Below are 16,170 nucleotides of genomic sequence, written 5' to 3'. Positions count from 1 at the left end.
AAGAAAGATTTGTGTGATGCCTACTTGCAAATTCCATTGCACGAAGAATGACAGGAAGTGTATGTTGTAAATATACACTTAGGACTGTTCAAGTATTTGCATTTGTGCTTTGGCAGTGCTTCCGCACCTGCACATTATTTGGAATAGCTGACTTCAAAAGTGCCATTTTGCTCAAACTACCTTGAGGATATCGTCGTCTCAGGTCGTACAACAGAGGAACATATTGCCAATTTTCATACTCTTTTTTTGAGTGCTGTCAGAAAAATGACTCTGGTGTCATCTCGAAAAATGTGACTCTTTTTGAACTGAACTACAGTACTTAGGTCACGTGATAAACAGTCAGGGTGTGCAGGTTGTAGGCAACTGACATTTCCTCTTGGTCTCGATTTGTGTAGCAGTCAAGGATCTTGAAACCCCGGATTTTCTTTTCATGCCTGAAAATGATGCAGTCTGGTGAACAGTGTGACTGGCACTCCCCACAGCTGATGAAGCTGGGAAGAGGGGCACAAAGATTGTTCTTGTATAATTGGTGACCAAGCTCCTACAGACTGAGTTCACATTGCAATGAGAAGACATGTACGAATTGCATGTATTTGTAGTACCATGTGGATGTAAGAATATACAGTTTGACATCACTGCAATAAACCATCACCTTTACCTTCTCAGGCAAGTCACCTATAAAGGCCATGATAAAGGCTCCAGTATCCACTCCATTATGTTTTGGTCTCTGCAGGACCTAGTCACTCAAAATTAGCATGAAACTCACCATCAGTCCATAAAAAGGAGACATCTATGGAAAATGGTACCTTGTATCATAAGCATGACATGAATACACCAGGCTCGTTGCAGGTGAGCAGTGTCCATTACTCAGTAGTGTCCATTACTGAGTCTGGAATACTCTTGAACTATCTTATGTTTGTAATGCTGTTATATTCTGGAATACTCAGTGTTCGCATGAAGGGGTACACTCCATCCAAAAGGTCAGCTCTGATCTGGCTGTCCAGAGGTGTCAGTAATAAACGTGCTTTCAGTTGTAGGTGCTGTGCTTAATTGATGACCCCAGCCTTTTTTATTTGAAATTGGGAACTCCAGATTGGAATATTAACATTGTAGGAAAAGGCAGATTGCTAATTAGCATGAGGATGACACGTTAAGTTGCAGACAGGCACAATTAAAAGATACTTATACATAAGCTATAAGCCACAGCCTTCATCAGTAAAAGGAAGAGAAACACAAGCCATTCATTCACACAAGCACGCATCCTCAAGCACATATGATTGCCAACTCCGGCAGCTCGGACCAGAGTTGGTCTGAGCTGCTTGAGTTGGCAGTCATATGTGCATGATGCGTGCTTGCTCGTGTAAATGAACGATGTGTTTCTCTTTCCTTTTCTGATGAAGGCTGTGGCCAATAGCTGATACATAAATCTCTTCATTATGGCTATCTGCAACTTAATATGTAATCTTTACACTAAGTAGCAATCTATCTTTTCCTACATTGTTGATTTGAACATGGCAATGCAACTACTGCCGGTTTACAAAACTGTGACTGTTTTCAAATATGGAGTGCATTAGTTTGCTTTCTTTGCATTTTATACTGTTTTTATTAAGCACATATAAGGTCATACCAATTCTTAATCTGTCATTGCATACTCAACCAGAGTATGCTTAAAATTATATTACAAATTTCATTCAAAAGATCCTCTTCAATATTTTCCTCCCACAGGGGTAGTTTAATCCATATTTAGCTTTTGAAAAACTTTTCACAAGATGCTTTAGACCTTCTGAATGGCCATGCATGGAAAAGCTATGTGTAAGTGTGGTTATATACAGTATACCGTATTTACTCGAATCTAAGCCGCACCTTTTTCCGCTTTTTGTAATCCAAAAAATCGCCTGCGGCTTAGAATCGAGTGCAAAGCAAGTGGAAGTTCTGAAAAATGTTGGTAGGTGCCGCCACAACCAACTTCTGCCGTTGAATATATGTAGCACTACACAGGCATGCTTTGTAGGCACAAAGATAAATACTGGCGCCAAAACCTCTGCGTTAGTAAATAAATTAAAAAAAATGTGGAAAACTAGATTTTTTCCTCCGCCCCGAGTTTCGACCACTGCATATTCATACATTATCCAACGAAATAAATACAAATTCCATATTGTTCATCTTCGAATGTAGCAGAATTTCAATGTAGTACGAAAATCCGACTGGCAAGACTGTTTTGGATATTTGTCAATGTGGCAAACTCTACGTTCTGAATTTTTTCCTACCTGTGAGAAGAGATGGTTGCTAATAGGAACCTGATGAAATGTGAATCACATGCAGTATTCTCTTCACCATAAGAATAATACGAATATAAACATTTTGCCATGTATTCTTTCATTTTTGCTGCTATCTCATTTAAATCCTGTATACCTAATAAACTACGAAACGAGAGTGAGACACCAGCAAACGTGGAAGAATATACATATCGTGTCATGTTTATATTCATATTATTCTTATGCCTAATAGTGATACAGTCAGAAATGAAGCACGGCAACTGACTAGATTTTTAAATCTAAGATGACTAATTTCTGTGCAGAATTTGATGTACTAAAGAAGCGGCCGCAAAGATTTTCAAACGGAGAAAAATTTTCGCCTAACTCTCATTCAGAACATGTTCTATCATACGCAGTCCATTATTTGGTTCTTGTTGATCATTACCAAAGAAAGCAACTGTGTAAGTAACAACAAATAGCAGTCTATTGCCATTGTTTCGCTAATGAGACGATTCCTCTCTCTTTTTTTTTTCTTTTTAAATTTTAGGCGGTGGTAGTGCGCACAAAAGCAAGCCATGCCGCGAGCGGCGACAGGCCGTAAACACGAAGTATCAGAATGCGACGAACAATGCATGACACAGTACAGTAATGCATTTTCAGCTTAGAGTGACGTAAACACCTACAACAAAGAAAACGGCACTTATCAGATCAAAGCAAAATAAGCAATCGATTCAAACCAGGCGAAGCATGTGAAAAAGCAAGAGTACCCGTATAAATACAGACGGAGCGCCTGGCGCATAGCAATGGCTACCTTGTAAAGCTTAACTGCTAAGCTTACGACTCCAACCAAACTACTGTAGCGGTATCGTCATTCATTCGACCTAAATTGTGTCTCATATTACAATGGACCAACTTTGTTTCGATTTGGAGGTGCGGCCTAAAACTTTTCTCTCCCCTTGAATTTCGAGTCTCAAATTTCAGGTGCGGCTTAGATTCGGGAATTTTTTTTTCTTTTATTTCGTGTCTCATTTTTCAGGTGCGGCTTAGATTCGAGTGCGGCTTAGATTCGAGTAAATACGGTAGCTACCAATGTTACCAAACGAATGCAAAAGCAAGACATTCTGGAAAGAATGTCAGGTGGTCTTTTGTGTCTAAAAGTCACTGAAAGCTGCAAGTACACTTCACAGTCTGAAGCTGGCATATCATTTATTTAAGAACTGTAATTTTCTCAGCAACAGTGGTATATATTTCAGAATAAAATTCTGTCATCAGTTACACAATTAGGAAATTTATTTCACTTTACTAATTTCAACAGATTAACTTATCATTGTCAGAAGCCTAGAAAATTTGGGATATTATTAATCATTAGAACTTGCCCATACATGCACATAAACTATAAAAGTGTATTACAAAAACTTATTTAATATTAGTTTGGCAGATGTCAGTACCTTCTTCACAGAAGCATTAGCCACGATATGTTGATAAAAGTATATATTGTATGTGACAATTACAAACACAGATTGATAATTTACAGTAAATTAATCATATGGCTGAATGTTATTCTGAAATAATTTATTTAAATGCAAAAACAAACTAAGAAATTAGAACTAGTTTCCAAGGAGCGATATGCTTTTATTTTATTCATTGTAGTTAGAGAACACCACAGCTGTTCTCATAAATTACACTGCAATAAATACTGCAACTAGCCACAAGGTTTTCCAAAATGTTTTTATTGAACTGTTGCTAGTTTCAGGCCTGAGTGCTCCAAATTTTACACCGCCACACTGATAGGAGTTTCGACGTATTTTGTAAATACATGAATGCTCTCTGGCTCAACAACCTAAATAAGTCAACTGTTGCTACTCAAATGGCCCAACATGTAAACACAGAGATAAGCATTGAAGAAAACTTATAGATATTACATTTTACCAAAAAAGGAATACAGATGAATTTATTAGAGGAATTAGAAATGCACAACTGCATTCACAACAAACCTGACTGCATACTGAATGATCAACCAGAATTTAAAAAACAAGTGTATCTCCAAAATTTCATAAAACTTCTATAGTTTGAAATAATTATTAATTTGACTGAGAGAAAATTCTACATTGGCTATTGTCAGCATCTTTCAAACCTAAATAATTAAATGTATACCTCTATAAAATTATCTGTACTATGAAGAAATATCTTTCCAATAACTCCGTAAATGTGCCATATTTGTACGCGTTTCACATTCTTTGGCACATCAAACCAGCAGCTGAAACAAATGTATCCGCCATTTTGTATTTGGTTCAGTCCATTGATCAGCATGAATCATGCAAAAAAATGAAACCTCTGTCATGTAATAAGTAAAGGACGGCTTTTCATGAAGTGAGTACGATGTCTAGAACATATGTAAGTGTAAAACTGTGGAATCACAAAACTTTGTTCTATTTTAGGATGTAAAAGTAAACCTTTTGTAAACCACATAATCACAAAAACTTCATTATACTTTAGCACACAAATGTAAAACTTGCAAAGAAGTTAATGCTATTATCTGACAAAAGGCTCAGGCCTAAAAGTAGTAATGGTGCAAGAAAAGCATTTTAAAAAAACTTGTGGCTTGTTGCAGTATTTCCTAAAATATAAATTATACGGTTTTATTTTCACAATCTGTAATGCGACTGATATCTAAACACCAAGACTGGAATTCAATTTGGCAGGTTTTTAAAAATAGCATTTTTCAGGAAACATTTAAGTAACAAAAATGCTATCCTTTAGGAACACATACAGGAGTTGAACAGAAATATGGAACCCCTGAAAGAAATGCTCACTTGAACATAAATGTACATGCTAACCAAGCCTTCAGGTTGCACTGTTATATTTCACAGTTAATGGCACCAGTGCAATGTCCTTAATACATTGCACAAATCAGTCGTGGTCAGAACAGTGTTCTGTGTAGGTTTTAGGGCACAATGTCAGAGCTAAGAACATTCAAATGTACATAAATTGACTGTGCTCATACATTGTATGCTTCTGTAACAAGAGTGTCAAAAGAGTTTGTGCCATGTGGAATTTCATCAGACATTTATACCGCATACAGAGATAGCTGAAAAAAATCATCGGCTAAAACACAATGTGGACAAAGGCACGTGATTGTGATAAACGATCACTGAACAGTAGTCCGATGAAAAATAAAGAGGACGACAGCTGCAGAAGTCACTACAGAAAGAATTGTTGCACTCACAAACTCCATTAGCACACAAGTAAAATGAAGGTAGCGCCATACACAGGCAACTTGCAGGTTGAGCTGGAATTCCAAAACCACTCTCCGGTGATGCAAATGCCCTTAACAGCAAAACACTGAGCCAAAACCACAAAAATCGGACTATGGAGCAATGGAAGAAAGTTATTTGATCATGTGAGCCTTGTTTCACAGTGCTTCCAACTTCTGGTGGAGTTTATGTTCCAAGAGTGAAACTGTTACCTGAACTTGCCACTATTTTGCAGGAAAAATGGTGTAAGATTCCATTGAATACCATACAGGACCCATATTTATCCATTCCGAGACAACTGGAAGGTGTTCTGAATACCAACAGGTTTTCTAAATCATGGTAACATGCATGGTAACAAGTTGTTTTTGGTGTTTTCATATTTTCTGTTATGTTCTGTTATGATTTGAGCAGCCATCTCATGTTATTCCAGGGGCCCCACGACTACTCTGCACAGTCATATTACTGTCATGTATTATGTGACCATTTTGGCTGACCAGTTCTATCACATGGCACAATGTTTGTTCTTCAATGGTAATCCTGTGTTCCAACACAACAGAGCCCCTGTTCACATGGCTTGTACTGTTGGGACTGGTTTTGTGAGGACAAGGATGAATTTCCCCATTGTTTAGGACAAGTTTTGTGAGCACAAGGATGAACTGTCCCATCTCCCTTGGCCACCACAGTCACTAGACCTCAACATTATTGAGCGTTTGTGGTCTGCTATGGAGAGAAGAGGGTGTGATCCCTATCCCCCTCCTTCACTACTACCTGATCTTGCCACTATTTTGCAGGAAAAATGGTGTAAGATTTCCTTGGATACAATACAGGACCCGTATTTACCCATTACAAGACAACTGGAAGGTGTTCTGAATACCAACAGGTTTTCTAAATCATGTTAGGCATGGTAACGAGTTGTTTTTTGGTGTTTTCATATTTTTGTCCAAACCCTGTAAATGTAAATAATAATTGTGACATTAAATATTCCATCACTTGCCTTCAGAAAAATTCATACCTACTGATGTGCATAAAGATTTGTCTGGTAATCAACCTTATTAACAAATATAAAACCAGTATTAACAAATATACAAATCATAAAGATGAAACAACTAAAAGCTTACCTCGCACTCTGCTGTCACAATCATCTCTAGAGAAGTTATGAAATGTGTCATTTTCTTCAAAAACTTGTGTCAAGCTTTCAACCATTACACACAAAACTTGTCTGAAAAATAAACATTTAGCAGTATTATTCACTATTGCTCCTAGTGACAGAATTACCAAGTACAACAATGAAAATAATGAGATATGAATTAGAAATGTAATGAAAAATGTATGTTGAAAAACCTCTATAAATGGAAGTACACTAGTCATATTAGAATCAAAATGCATCCTTATCTACGCTCTCTTGTTATTTAAGAAGTAATTTGAAGTATGTGAAACAGTCATGAGAAATGAAGTAGTAGGATTCTCAATCCCCAAACATTTGGATAGCCACTGCCTTGGGGTGTTTGTCTATTATGAAGACTGGCCGATTACTGTGAAAGTACTTTCTAATCTCATGTTCCTATTGGACAAATTGGAACTGCTGGAAGAGGTACAATGTGGAGCCTACATGTGATGAAGTATAACAACACATAAGACTGCCGAGGCTTCAATGGCCCTGGACATAAATAGGAATACCCACAATGAACACTGTTTCAAAAATATCACCTTGCACAAAAACAACTAGGATAGACAAATGTTTACCATATAGGTTAAGGACGATCCAAAACACATACTGATCAGCAGCAGATATTGCTGGAAATAAGTGACACTGATAACAACCCTTCTTAGGGTTGGAACTAAAAGAAAATACTGTGTGAAAACGATGCAAAGGATACAGCACAGATCAGACAAAATAAACAGGACATACAAGAAATAAAAATCAACCACAATGTGGAAGAAATGAATTAAAAACTCCAAAATAATTTAAAGCTACTTATACATATTCACTGATCAACAGTTCAGGTTTAGAATAAAAATGAACGCAAAAACTAAGTGTGTGTGGGAATCAGTCCTACCACATTCAAATTAATGAAGGCCTTTGTTACAGAGCAAGATGGTGAGTGGTCAAGGCAGTGAATTCTTATTTAAAGCAAGTTATGTTAACAGGCCTTCAGCTATCTTGATCCGTATTTTCCATGATTTTTGTAAATCACTTCTGACAAATATAAGGATGATTCCTATAACAAAGCCGATATCCAATAGTCTGAACTAGTACTACATATCAACCAATTTTTTCCAACAAAGTGGTAAAACAGCAATCTTCCTCCTTTTATGGGCCTTATTGTTGCAAAGCCACACTTAAAAACTCCAGAAAAAAGGAACTATTTCCAAATTTTAGCTTCATGTTTGGTTTTGTTTTTAAATCTCTCTTCGCCTATTCATCATTTACATCTAGACTGTTACTGTTTCTCTCACAATTCAAATGCATGTAAAATCCAGCAGCAACTACAAAAGTGGTAACTAAAGTAACTTTCATTTTTCTTCTGTGCATCAAGATATGTAATTAACATATATGAAATTCATAAAACATGGACAGGAGTATGCTGCATTCAATGAGATCTGTTACATCTATTACCTTGCACGCTGCCTAGTAGTTTCTCGTGAGGGTGCAGCAGGAACCTGATCTCGACTTGCAGCTGTTCTTGGTAAATGTACAATACGCTGATACAGCCTCTCTGTTTCACATAGCTCAGTCTGCAATGCGGAACTAAAACATGGACAGCATAACTTATTCAAGGCAGGAGAGAATACATTAAAAGATAGCAAAATATTTAGATTAAAAATGTGTATTTTTATGTACAAAATATTATCACCTTCCAGTTTGTTTCATGGTGAAACTTTTAGTTTACATTCAAATGCTACTCTAGAGAATACACAATGAAGAGACAGTCTTCAATATGCACACTTACACCACACCTAAAAAGGACAGTGGAGTGGAATGTTTTAATGCACAATTTAAATACAGCAACCTATACTATATTAGTGATTCAAGCAAACTGTGTTCATTAATTTTCATTTCCCAGCACTAGTGAAGCAGGAGGTGTCTTTATGTTTACAGATTTCTATTACTGTTGATGAAACCATCTGCAGAATATGGCATTCACTGAATTCCAAACTGTAATTAAGTGGGGATGGAGGAGAGAAAGAGAGGGAGTGATGGGTGTGGTGCAACCCCCACCTCTTCAAACATTCAGCATGACTCTTGACCGCATGTTGTTCTTCATTAGCCTTTATCTGTTGCACCACCACCACCACCACCACCACCACCAATACGATCACACTCTGCTTAAAACTAATTGCTTTTTGACATTTGTAATGTGGCAGACACTTATCCCATGTCAGGTATTAGGCATGTCATTGTTAAACCTGATCATGAGGACTAAGCTGCCAACAAAGGCAGAGCATGTTTCTGCCCACAGCAGCCACTGTCAGTTAAACTGGTTACTGGAAGTACTGGGTAAAGGATTGCATGTGTGCACTACAGTAATTTAACACTGCAAATGAATTGACACTCTACTATGGTGTGGTGTATTAGAAAATAGTAGACAATTTGTGACGTTGAGAGTTGCAATTGAAGGAGCAAAGTTCCAAGCCATAAAGTGTCAACCAACAAATCATTTTAATCAGGCTATACTACTGGTTTTCTGTAACAACTGTTCTGCTTAGTTTTCAGTTTAATCCTCAATAATGGTTCCTAATTGTTTCCGAATCACAAAATAATGCCTTAACAGTTGATTATGGGCCTGTTACAGCTCCTAAGCATGGACATTTTAATATAGAACAAAAGCCAGTGATTTTTTCACAAATAAACAGTTATAGCATGTAGAACCTTACATGAGCCTCTCTGCTGCAACACTTGCTGCCTGCCCAGTGTAAGGTATTCCTTCATCTTCTGCATTTCTCTCTGGAAAAAAACAACAAAAACCATGCCATTACTCTTTTAAAAACATCACAGAAGAATGTATGCAATTTATTCTGTCTGCAAGCTCTAATTACATTACCAATATTGTGTTGCTGAAATATTTAAACAGCCTGCGCCAGCACACATATGCACAAATGAGGGGTTGATGTGAGGACAGGAGGGAGAAATAGAGTGAGATGGAGGGCAGAGGGCAGATTGAGGACAAGTACTAGAAAAGGCTGAGGCCATGGGGCTGCAGGAATGGGTGATGATGTACTGTAGGGAGATTTTCTACCTGTGCAACTCAGTGAAGCTGGTGTTAGGTGAGAAACAAACTTGCACAGGTAGTGAAGTGGCCACTAAATTCAATTACATTACATTACAGAGAGTGCTCCATCATTAGATATTCTAGTTGGATTATGGCCAGAGTTTTGAGGTGGTCATTCATCCAGGCAGATAACTAATTCACATTTATAGCAATATACAATCCCATGCAGTACTTTTAATGAAAGTGTTATATGAGAGGCCGCTTTCACATGTAATCCTGCCTTTGATGGGGATAGAAAATACCAGTGACACAAATGGTGGTAGGATGCATGGGGCAAATCTCGCACCTAAGTTTTCCATGGGATATGGTCTATTAGGCAACATCAGAAGGACCATAATGTTTCAGAAGACACTATGTAAGTTGGATGGGCAGCACAATACTACTTTGGAAGGGTTGGAAAGATTGTATGGTAAAGAATTCTCATTTCAGAGCATGACAATAGGCAGTTAAATCCCGGTAAAAACTTACCATTTAACTGGTCCAGCCTGGGTGATGCTGAAAGGTGGCATAATTTTCTGGCTATGTCAGCAGAATTTGAGGAGTTTTAAATGAGAGCTGAGACAGTGCACAAGAGGTCTGTTTCTCAACAAGATTGGGAGAATAGTTTCATTCTGAGAATAACTCTGTAAGATTTTCAAAATACGGTGAGCAACCACTGGGAATGAGGCATTTGTGCATGGCCAGTTTGAATCTGATGTGGTTTTGCTGGTGATTGCAGACTTCTGAACAGAGTAGCAAATGAAGACAGTGTCCACACTATTCTCTGCCTAGTCAACCATCAATGCAACAATCATTATTCCAAAATTCCTGTAGGGAATAATAATAAATAAACTAAAGGCAACCACTCAACTTATGTGATGGCACAAAAAAACACTCAAGAGAAAACAGTATTCATGCTAGCTTTCATGCTCCTACTCTTTTTCTAGTAAAAGCACACACATTCTCACACATAACCACACAGACACCCAAACATACGGCCATGGCAAGACTGACTGTTGATTACTGAGAGCAGTTGCTTCAAGTAGATGGAGGTGGTGAGTGGGTCGGGAAGGACGCACAAGGCAAGAAAGGCGGCAGCAGGATCTTATATGCTTGGCCCTTTAAAGTCCTTTCAACTTGTTGTGCAGTCATCTGTCAAAAAGATCTGCCCCACATTACCCCACTGCACCCTTCTCACTTTAGTTCTTCCTTCCATCCCAGCTCTCTTCCGCCATCTAATCGAAGGCAGTTGCCCTCAATAATCGATAAAAAGTCAGTCCAACTGTGGGTGAGTGGATTTGGGTGTCTGCGTGATTGTGTGCATGAAAAATTGTACCTTTGCTAGACAAACAGCAAAACCACCTCAAAACCTAGTGTGAATGTTTTCTGTTGTATATTTCTAAGTGGCACACATCAGTCAGCTATAGGTGACAGGTTGCTTTTCCTTTATTTTATGTATTGTTGCCGCTAGAAATTTCCACTGTTACTACACCAAAATTCCTTTTGTGTAAGAATATGAAGACTGTTGTTTACAACAGCAGTAAAGGCATGTGTAGCACTTGAAATATCTCCAAGGAACCAAACAGGTCCTAAATTTAATGTGAACAAAATGTTATCAATGAGGAGAAAATCAACATCACGTTAAGTGGCTAAACAGGAGGTGAAGTGAATGCGGGAGTAGTAGTTTAGGCTCTGGTGAAATGAAGATTATGTCCTTGGCCTAGATTATAAAGATGTCAACTGTGGGTGAGTTTATGGATCTTGGGAAACAAAAAAAATTGAGTCTTCAGGGAGTGATAAGAATCAGGAGGAAGACAGATTCTGAAGTGATATTTTTTGACGAGCCTAGGTCTTTGAGGTGGAACTGAAGTCATGCTGAAATTCTAGGATGGGGTAACTGCAGCAGGTCTTGTCAAAAGATATGACCAAATCTACCATGTAATCATAGCAGAACATACCAACAAAGGCAGATGATGATTAGGTCTCTAACAAGTTTTAGGTAGTGAATAATGGTTCACTTTATTGTTGTGAGGTTGTTCTCATTGCAGAGAGTTCTATAATGATAGATAAAATCTGTAGTGCTGATTCAGTCGGAGTGGGGAGGAATCACAGTTGGATGAAGGTACGAAACTTAATTAGGCAGGATCTGGCCTGATAGGTGAGTGACAAGGTGTTTCCCTTGCAGCAATCAGTTTAAGAAAAACAGACTTTTAACAAGTCTGATATGATCGAATCTGGGTGTGGTGTTAGAGGTGAGGTCTATGGTGATGAGTGAAATGCATGTAGGACTAAAGGCTTCGGAGGTTACACGGATGACTGTGTTGCAACCTTGGGTTTCCAGCTGTGTTAGGCAGTGTAAGTGAGACGGTGATGCGGCAGATATACGAGGGGCACCCAATGATGTGTTTCCCTATTTTATAATAATAATAATGTTCCATACAATTTATCAAGCTGAAATAATTTTACTGACATTATACACGGCTTCTGTTACTTTTCTACACAGTCGCCACATTTTTCCAAGCATTTTTGGTACCATCTCAAGTTTTTCCAAACCAGTGTTGTACCAGTCACACCCTGTGCTTGTAACCAGCTGCCCAACATTGAAGTGCTGACCTCCAAGGTGACCTTTGAGTTATGAGAATACACAAGACCACATGAATACCAAGTATGCGGTAACACTTCCCAGTTGAATCTCTCCAGCTATGCCTGAGGCAGGCTAAATGAGGCTGACATTGTGAGACAAGCTCCAGGACATTTACCTTTGATGGCAGCTTGTAGGTTCTTCAAAACATTACAGTGCTCCCTGCGTTCATTTTGGCGTGTTGTGAGACAGATAGTGAACAAGTAACCCCCCCCCCCCCCCAATTCATAAAAGATGGTTACCATAATTTTCTCTCCCGAATGTGTGATCCTTGCCTTTTCTGGGGCACTTTCACCATGTTCCTTTCAAATCATGTTCTGACATTCTGACTCAGGGGTCTGATGATGGACCCAGGTCTCATCCTCATACAACATTCCCCACAGACATAAGTTAATGATGGATTGTTGTTTTGCTGCGAAAAAATAAATGACACAGCACAGTTCACAAGCGGGCCACTTTTAGTGGTAATTCCATATTGACTGGCAGCATACTGGCAAGGTAGTGTGGTGTTCATCATAAGCCAGTGTGAGTACTGTCAACATATACCAGTCAACCTCTTCAGCCCTAATATCATGGTTACAGTTTATTTTGTAGAGAAATAAAATATGTAAACTTACTGGGCGTCCTTCCTAGATGGCTAGATGGTCAGCAGTGCTCGGTTAGGAGGCTATGAGATGTTGATGAGGAAGATTTGATAAAGGCTGTGATGGCTATGATGCAAAATGATATTATTAAGCAGGAGATTGAGATATATAAGTTAGACAGATTTCTGAGGTGGTATGAATACTGGCCTGGTTGTTGAAGGGTGAAGAAATCTACCTATGAGATGGGATGCAGGAATCGCAATTGCAGAGTACGAGTACATTATGCAGGTAACAGAGGTAGTTTCTAGGCATCTGTGACATTGAGATGAGGCTCTGCTAGGACTAGGTCACCAAAAGTTAACAAATGATGAAACCAGAAATGTGCAGGTGGTTGTATAAAGACGAGTTGCAGACAGAAGCGGGAATTTTGATTGCAAGGTCATAGTGAGGAGGAAATGGGAACGAGAAAAATCACATTGATTAGGCAGCAACATCTGAACACTATGTGGGGCTAGTTTTCAATAGTGATAGGGAAATTGATCTATACTGGCAAAAGTAGCTAGACCAAAGATAACAGTACACCACAGAGCACAGAAAAGAGGATGCAAAGAAGTCAAGGACTAAGATGTAATAAAATACACAAAAGCATGAAAAAATGAACCAAAAACTAAAAAGCAATTGGAAAATAAAATAGATGTGGAAAAAGAGAATGGAGGCACAAAATAAAGTAATAATAACAAGATGTGACAGATGTGAAATTAAAATTTACTGTCAAATACACAACGGTCGTAAAGTCTCGATCCACTTCTATAAAATAATGGTTGCATTTATATAATACACATGAATTTCAACAAGGCCTCCATCCATTTTGGAGCATCATTTGCATCACTGAAGATAATCCTTGAATACATTCTGAAACCTATCTCGTGAAATGGCTGAGGCACATCTCGGGTTTGAGTTCTTAGATCCTCAACATCCCACACATTTGTTTCATACACCTTAGCAAAGAAATTCAAGCATATAGAATCCAGTGAATGAAATGGTCACATTGCCACTGAACCTCTGGCTATCCATCTGTTGGAAATTTATTAATTTCGTTAAATTTTCCGCAGATGTGGAATGTGGCTTAATCAGTTAACAAAATGTGATCCACGAGGTGTTTGTTAACAATGTGCAGCTTCTATTGAACAGTAAAATGCAGCTTGGCGAGCTGTGTGGTCTAATTTGTGAAGCATTTGAATCTGATATGCTTTTTTATTTAGTGTAAAGTGTTAAATTTTCAAAATCGTTCATTTTTGCACATCTTACTCATTGTTTAAATGAATAGTTGATGCATTTGGAATTGTTTTGATTGCTTCTCTGATTCATCAAACAGTCTCTCATGGTACAAAAGGTCTCCCAGAGTATAGCTCATCATACTAATTTTCAGTCCTTTGGAACTTACTGAAAAGTATATGTAGAAAACAATATGTATGAAGCATATACAGGTACATATGTTAACAGCTGGATGTGGGAAAACACATTAAAATACAAGTAAACAGAAAGATGTATTGTAGAGGAAAAAATTACACTGCAGAGGGAAATTGTTAAATGGAAAAAATTTGCAGAATTTGTCTGGGAAGGTGGGAAGATGTCCTGTGAAAAAAGCCAGTAAGACCATTTCTGTACAGTGGTAAGAAGTCATGACACAGCACAACTTGTGAATTTGGAAAGGATATACCTGAACAAGTAGTCCCTACAACGAGAAATGAATATGGAATATACATAAACACTAACAACAGAAAAACAGGACTGGGTTACAGTACCCAATGGATGCAGAGAAGCAACACACATTGCTGGGAATTCCAGGACAAAATATAATTTGTATATGAGAACATATCAGTACCAAATTTCAAAACTCCGTTTGAATCTACAGTTCAGTTAAGTTGGCAGTAGAATACACAGTTAAGTTCTAAATAACGCAGATGTTGGTTGTATACCACTAACAAGGGGAGGCCATTATGCTGCAATCACAGATTTACTGCAAACTTTGTACACGTTTAGTAGGCTACTAATACAACATGATGTGTAAGTAATAAGGTGCACTATTCTGGCAATTCCGAAAAAACTGCCAGAGAAGTTTTACGTGTCTATTATGCAGCTTATGTATGTATGCTTATGTGTCTGACGTTAGCGATTATGATGGTCAAGTAATTAGCATTCGAGCTTCGTGACAAACATCTATCAGACAACAATTCAAGACTCCCACTAAAACTTAATTATTAATCTATTTTTTTCATCAGTGGTTATATTATTTGAGTGACATCTGAGAGGTAATACAATTGGGGGCGGGGGTATTGGACATTACTCTTGTGGTCTGTACTTTGTGACATAATATATTACTGACTGTGAATAACGTCATTCGCATCATTAACTTGGGCTTTCAAACCCTGTCCCTCGTCCTTGAAAATTTAATTCCAAGTAGTAAATAGTCAAATAACACATGAAATTCACAACAACTTTATGAAAATGTGCGTAGTTTCTTTAATTATATTACCTCTCAAATGTCATATAAATTAAATAAAGTGGCCAGTGATGAAAAAATATAGATTGAAAAATAAGTGTCAGCAGGAATGGAAACATCGCTTGTCCGTGACCCTCTCATAATGCTTGAACGGTAATCGCTTGACCACTCTATGTCTTCTTACGACCTGCACCTTCACAAAGATATATCAGTTACATATCAGACGCGTAAAACTTCTCTTGCGATTTTCTCTGAATTACCTTGCTACTTGCACCTTAAAGTTGTTTTAATGGCCTATTAAATGTGTACAAAATTTGACATAAATCCATGATCCCAATGTTGTAGCCTCCCCTTGTAAGTTTTAGTTCCTAGCCTGCTCAGTTACATTTAAACAAGACACTCAATAACTGAAACTTTTTTTTGGGCTGGACTAACTAGTGTCACTATTTGAAGCATAAAAGCAAATAGTAGAACATCACAATACAAACTAAGTGACATGTAACTGTACAAGCCACATAAATCTTTCATGGCAATATTCTCCCTTAATAGTAAGAGCCTGCAGCTTGAAAAATCTCATAAAGGGGCACAAATGTTAATCAATTCTGCACAGATATGTGGCATGAAAATTCAGAAGCGGCCCAGAAGAGGGAAAAGGGGCTGCTGTAATATATGCTTCAGATATA

At 38.0% G+C, this 16,170-nt stretch overlaps 1 protein-coding gene across 1 annotated transcript in view; it reads right to left on the bottom strand.

The window, feature by feature from the left end:
• Window positions 1-16,170, bottom strand: part of LOC126457564 (uncharacterized) — a 332,561-nt gene that overhangs the window by 73,436 nt on the left and 242,955 nt on the right. The window contains exons 16-18 of the mRNA XM_050093978.1: window positions 9,386-9,455; window positions 8,127-8,258; window positions 6,628-6,728 (exon numbers count right to left, since the gene is read on the bottom strand). Coding sequence (XP_049949935.1) covers window positions 6,628-6,728; window positions 8,127-8,258; window positions 9,386-9,455 — 303 coding nt within the window. The remainder of the gene's footprint in view (window positions 1-6,627; window positions 6,729-8,126; window positions 8,259-9,385; window positions 9,456-16,170) is intronic.

Source organism: Schistocerca serialis, chromosome 2 (assembly GCF_023864345.2).
Source record: "Schistocerca serialis cubense isolate TAMUIC-IGC-003099 chromosome 2, iqSchSeri2.2, whole genome shotgun sequence".
Lineage (NCBI taxonomy): Eukaryota > Metazoa > Arthropoda > Insecta > Orthoptera > Acrididae > Schistocerca > Schistocerca serialis.
The sequence above is the reverse complement of the archived record's forward strand: the minus strand, read 5'-3'. Positions and strand labels throughout refer to the sequence as shown.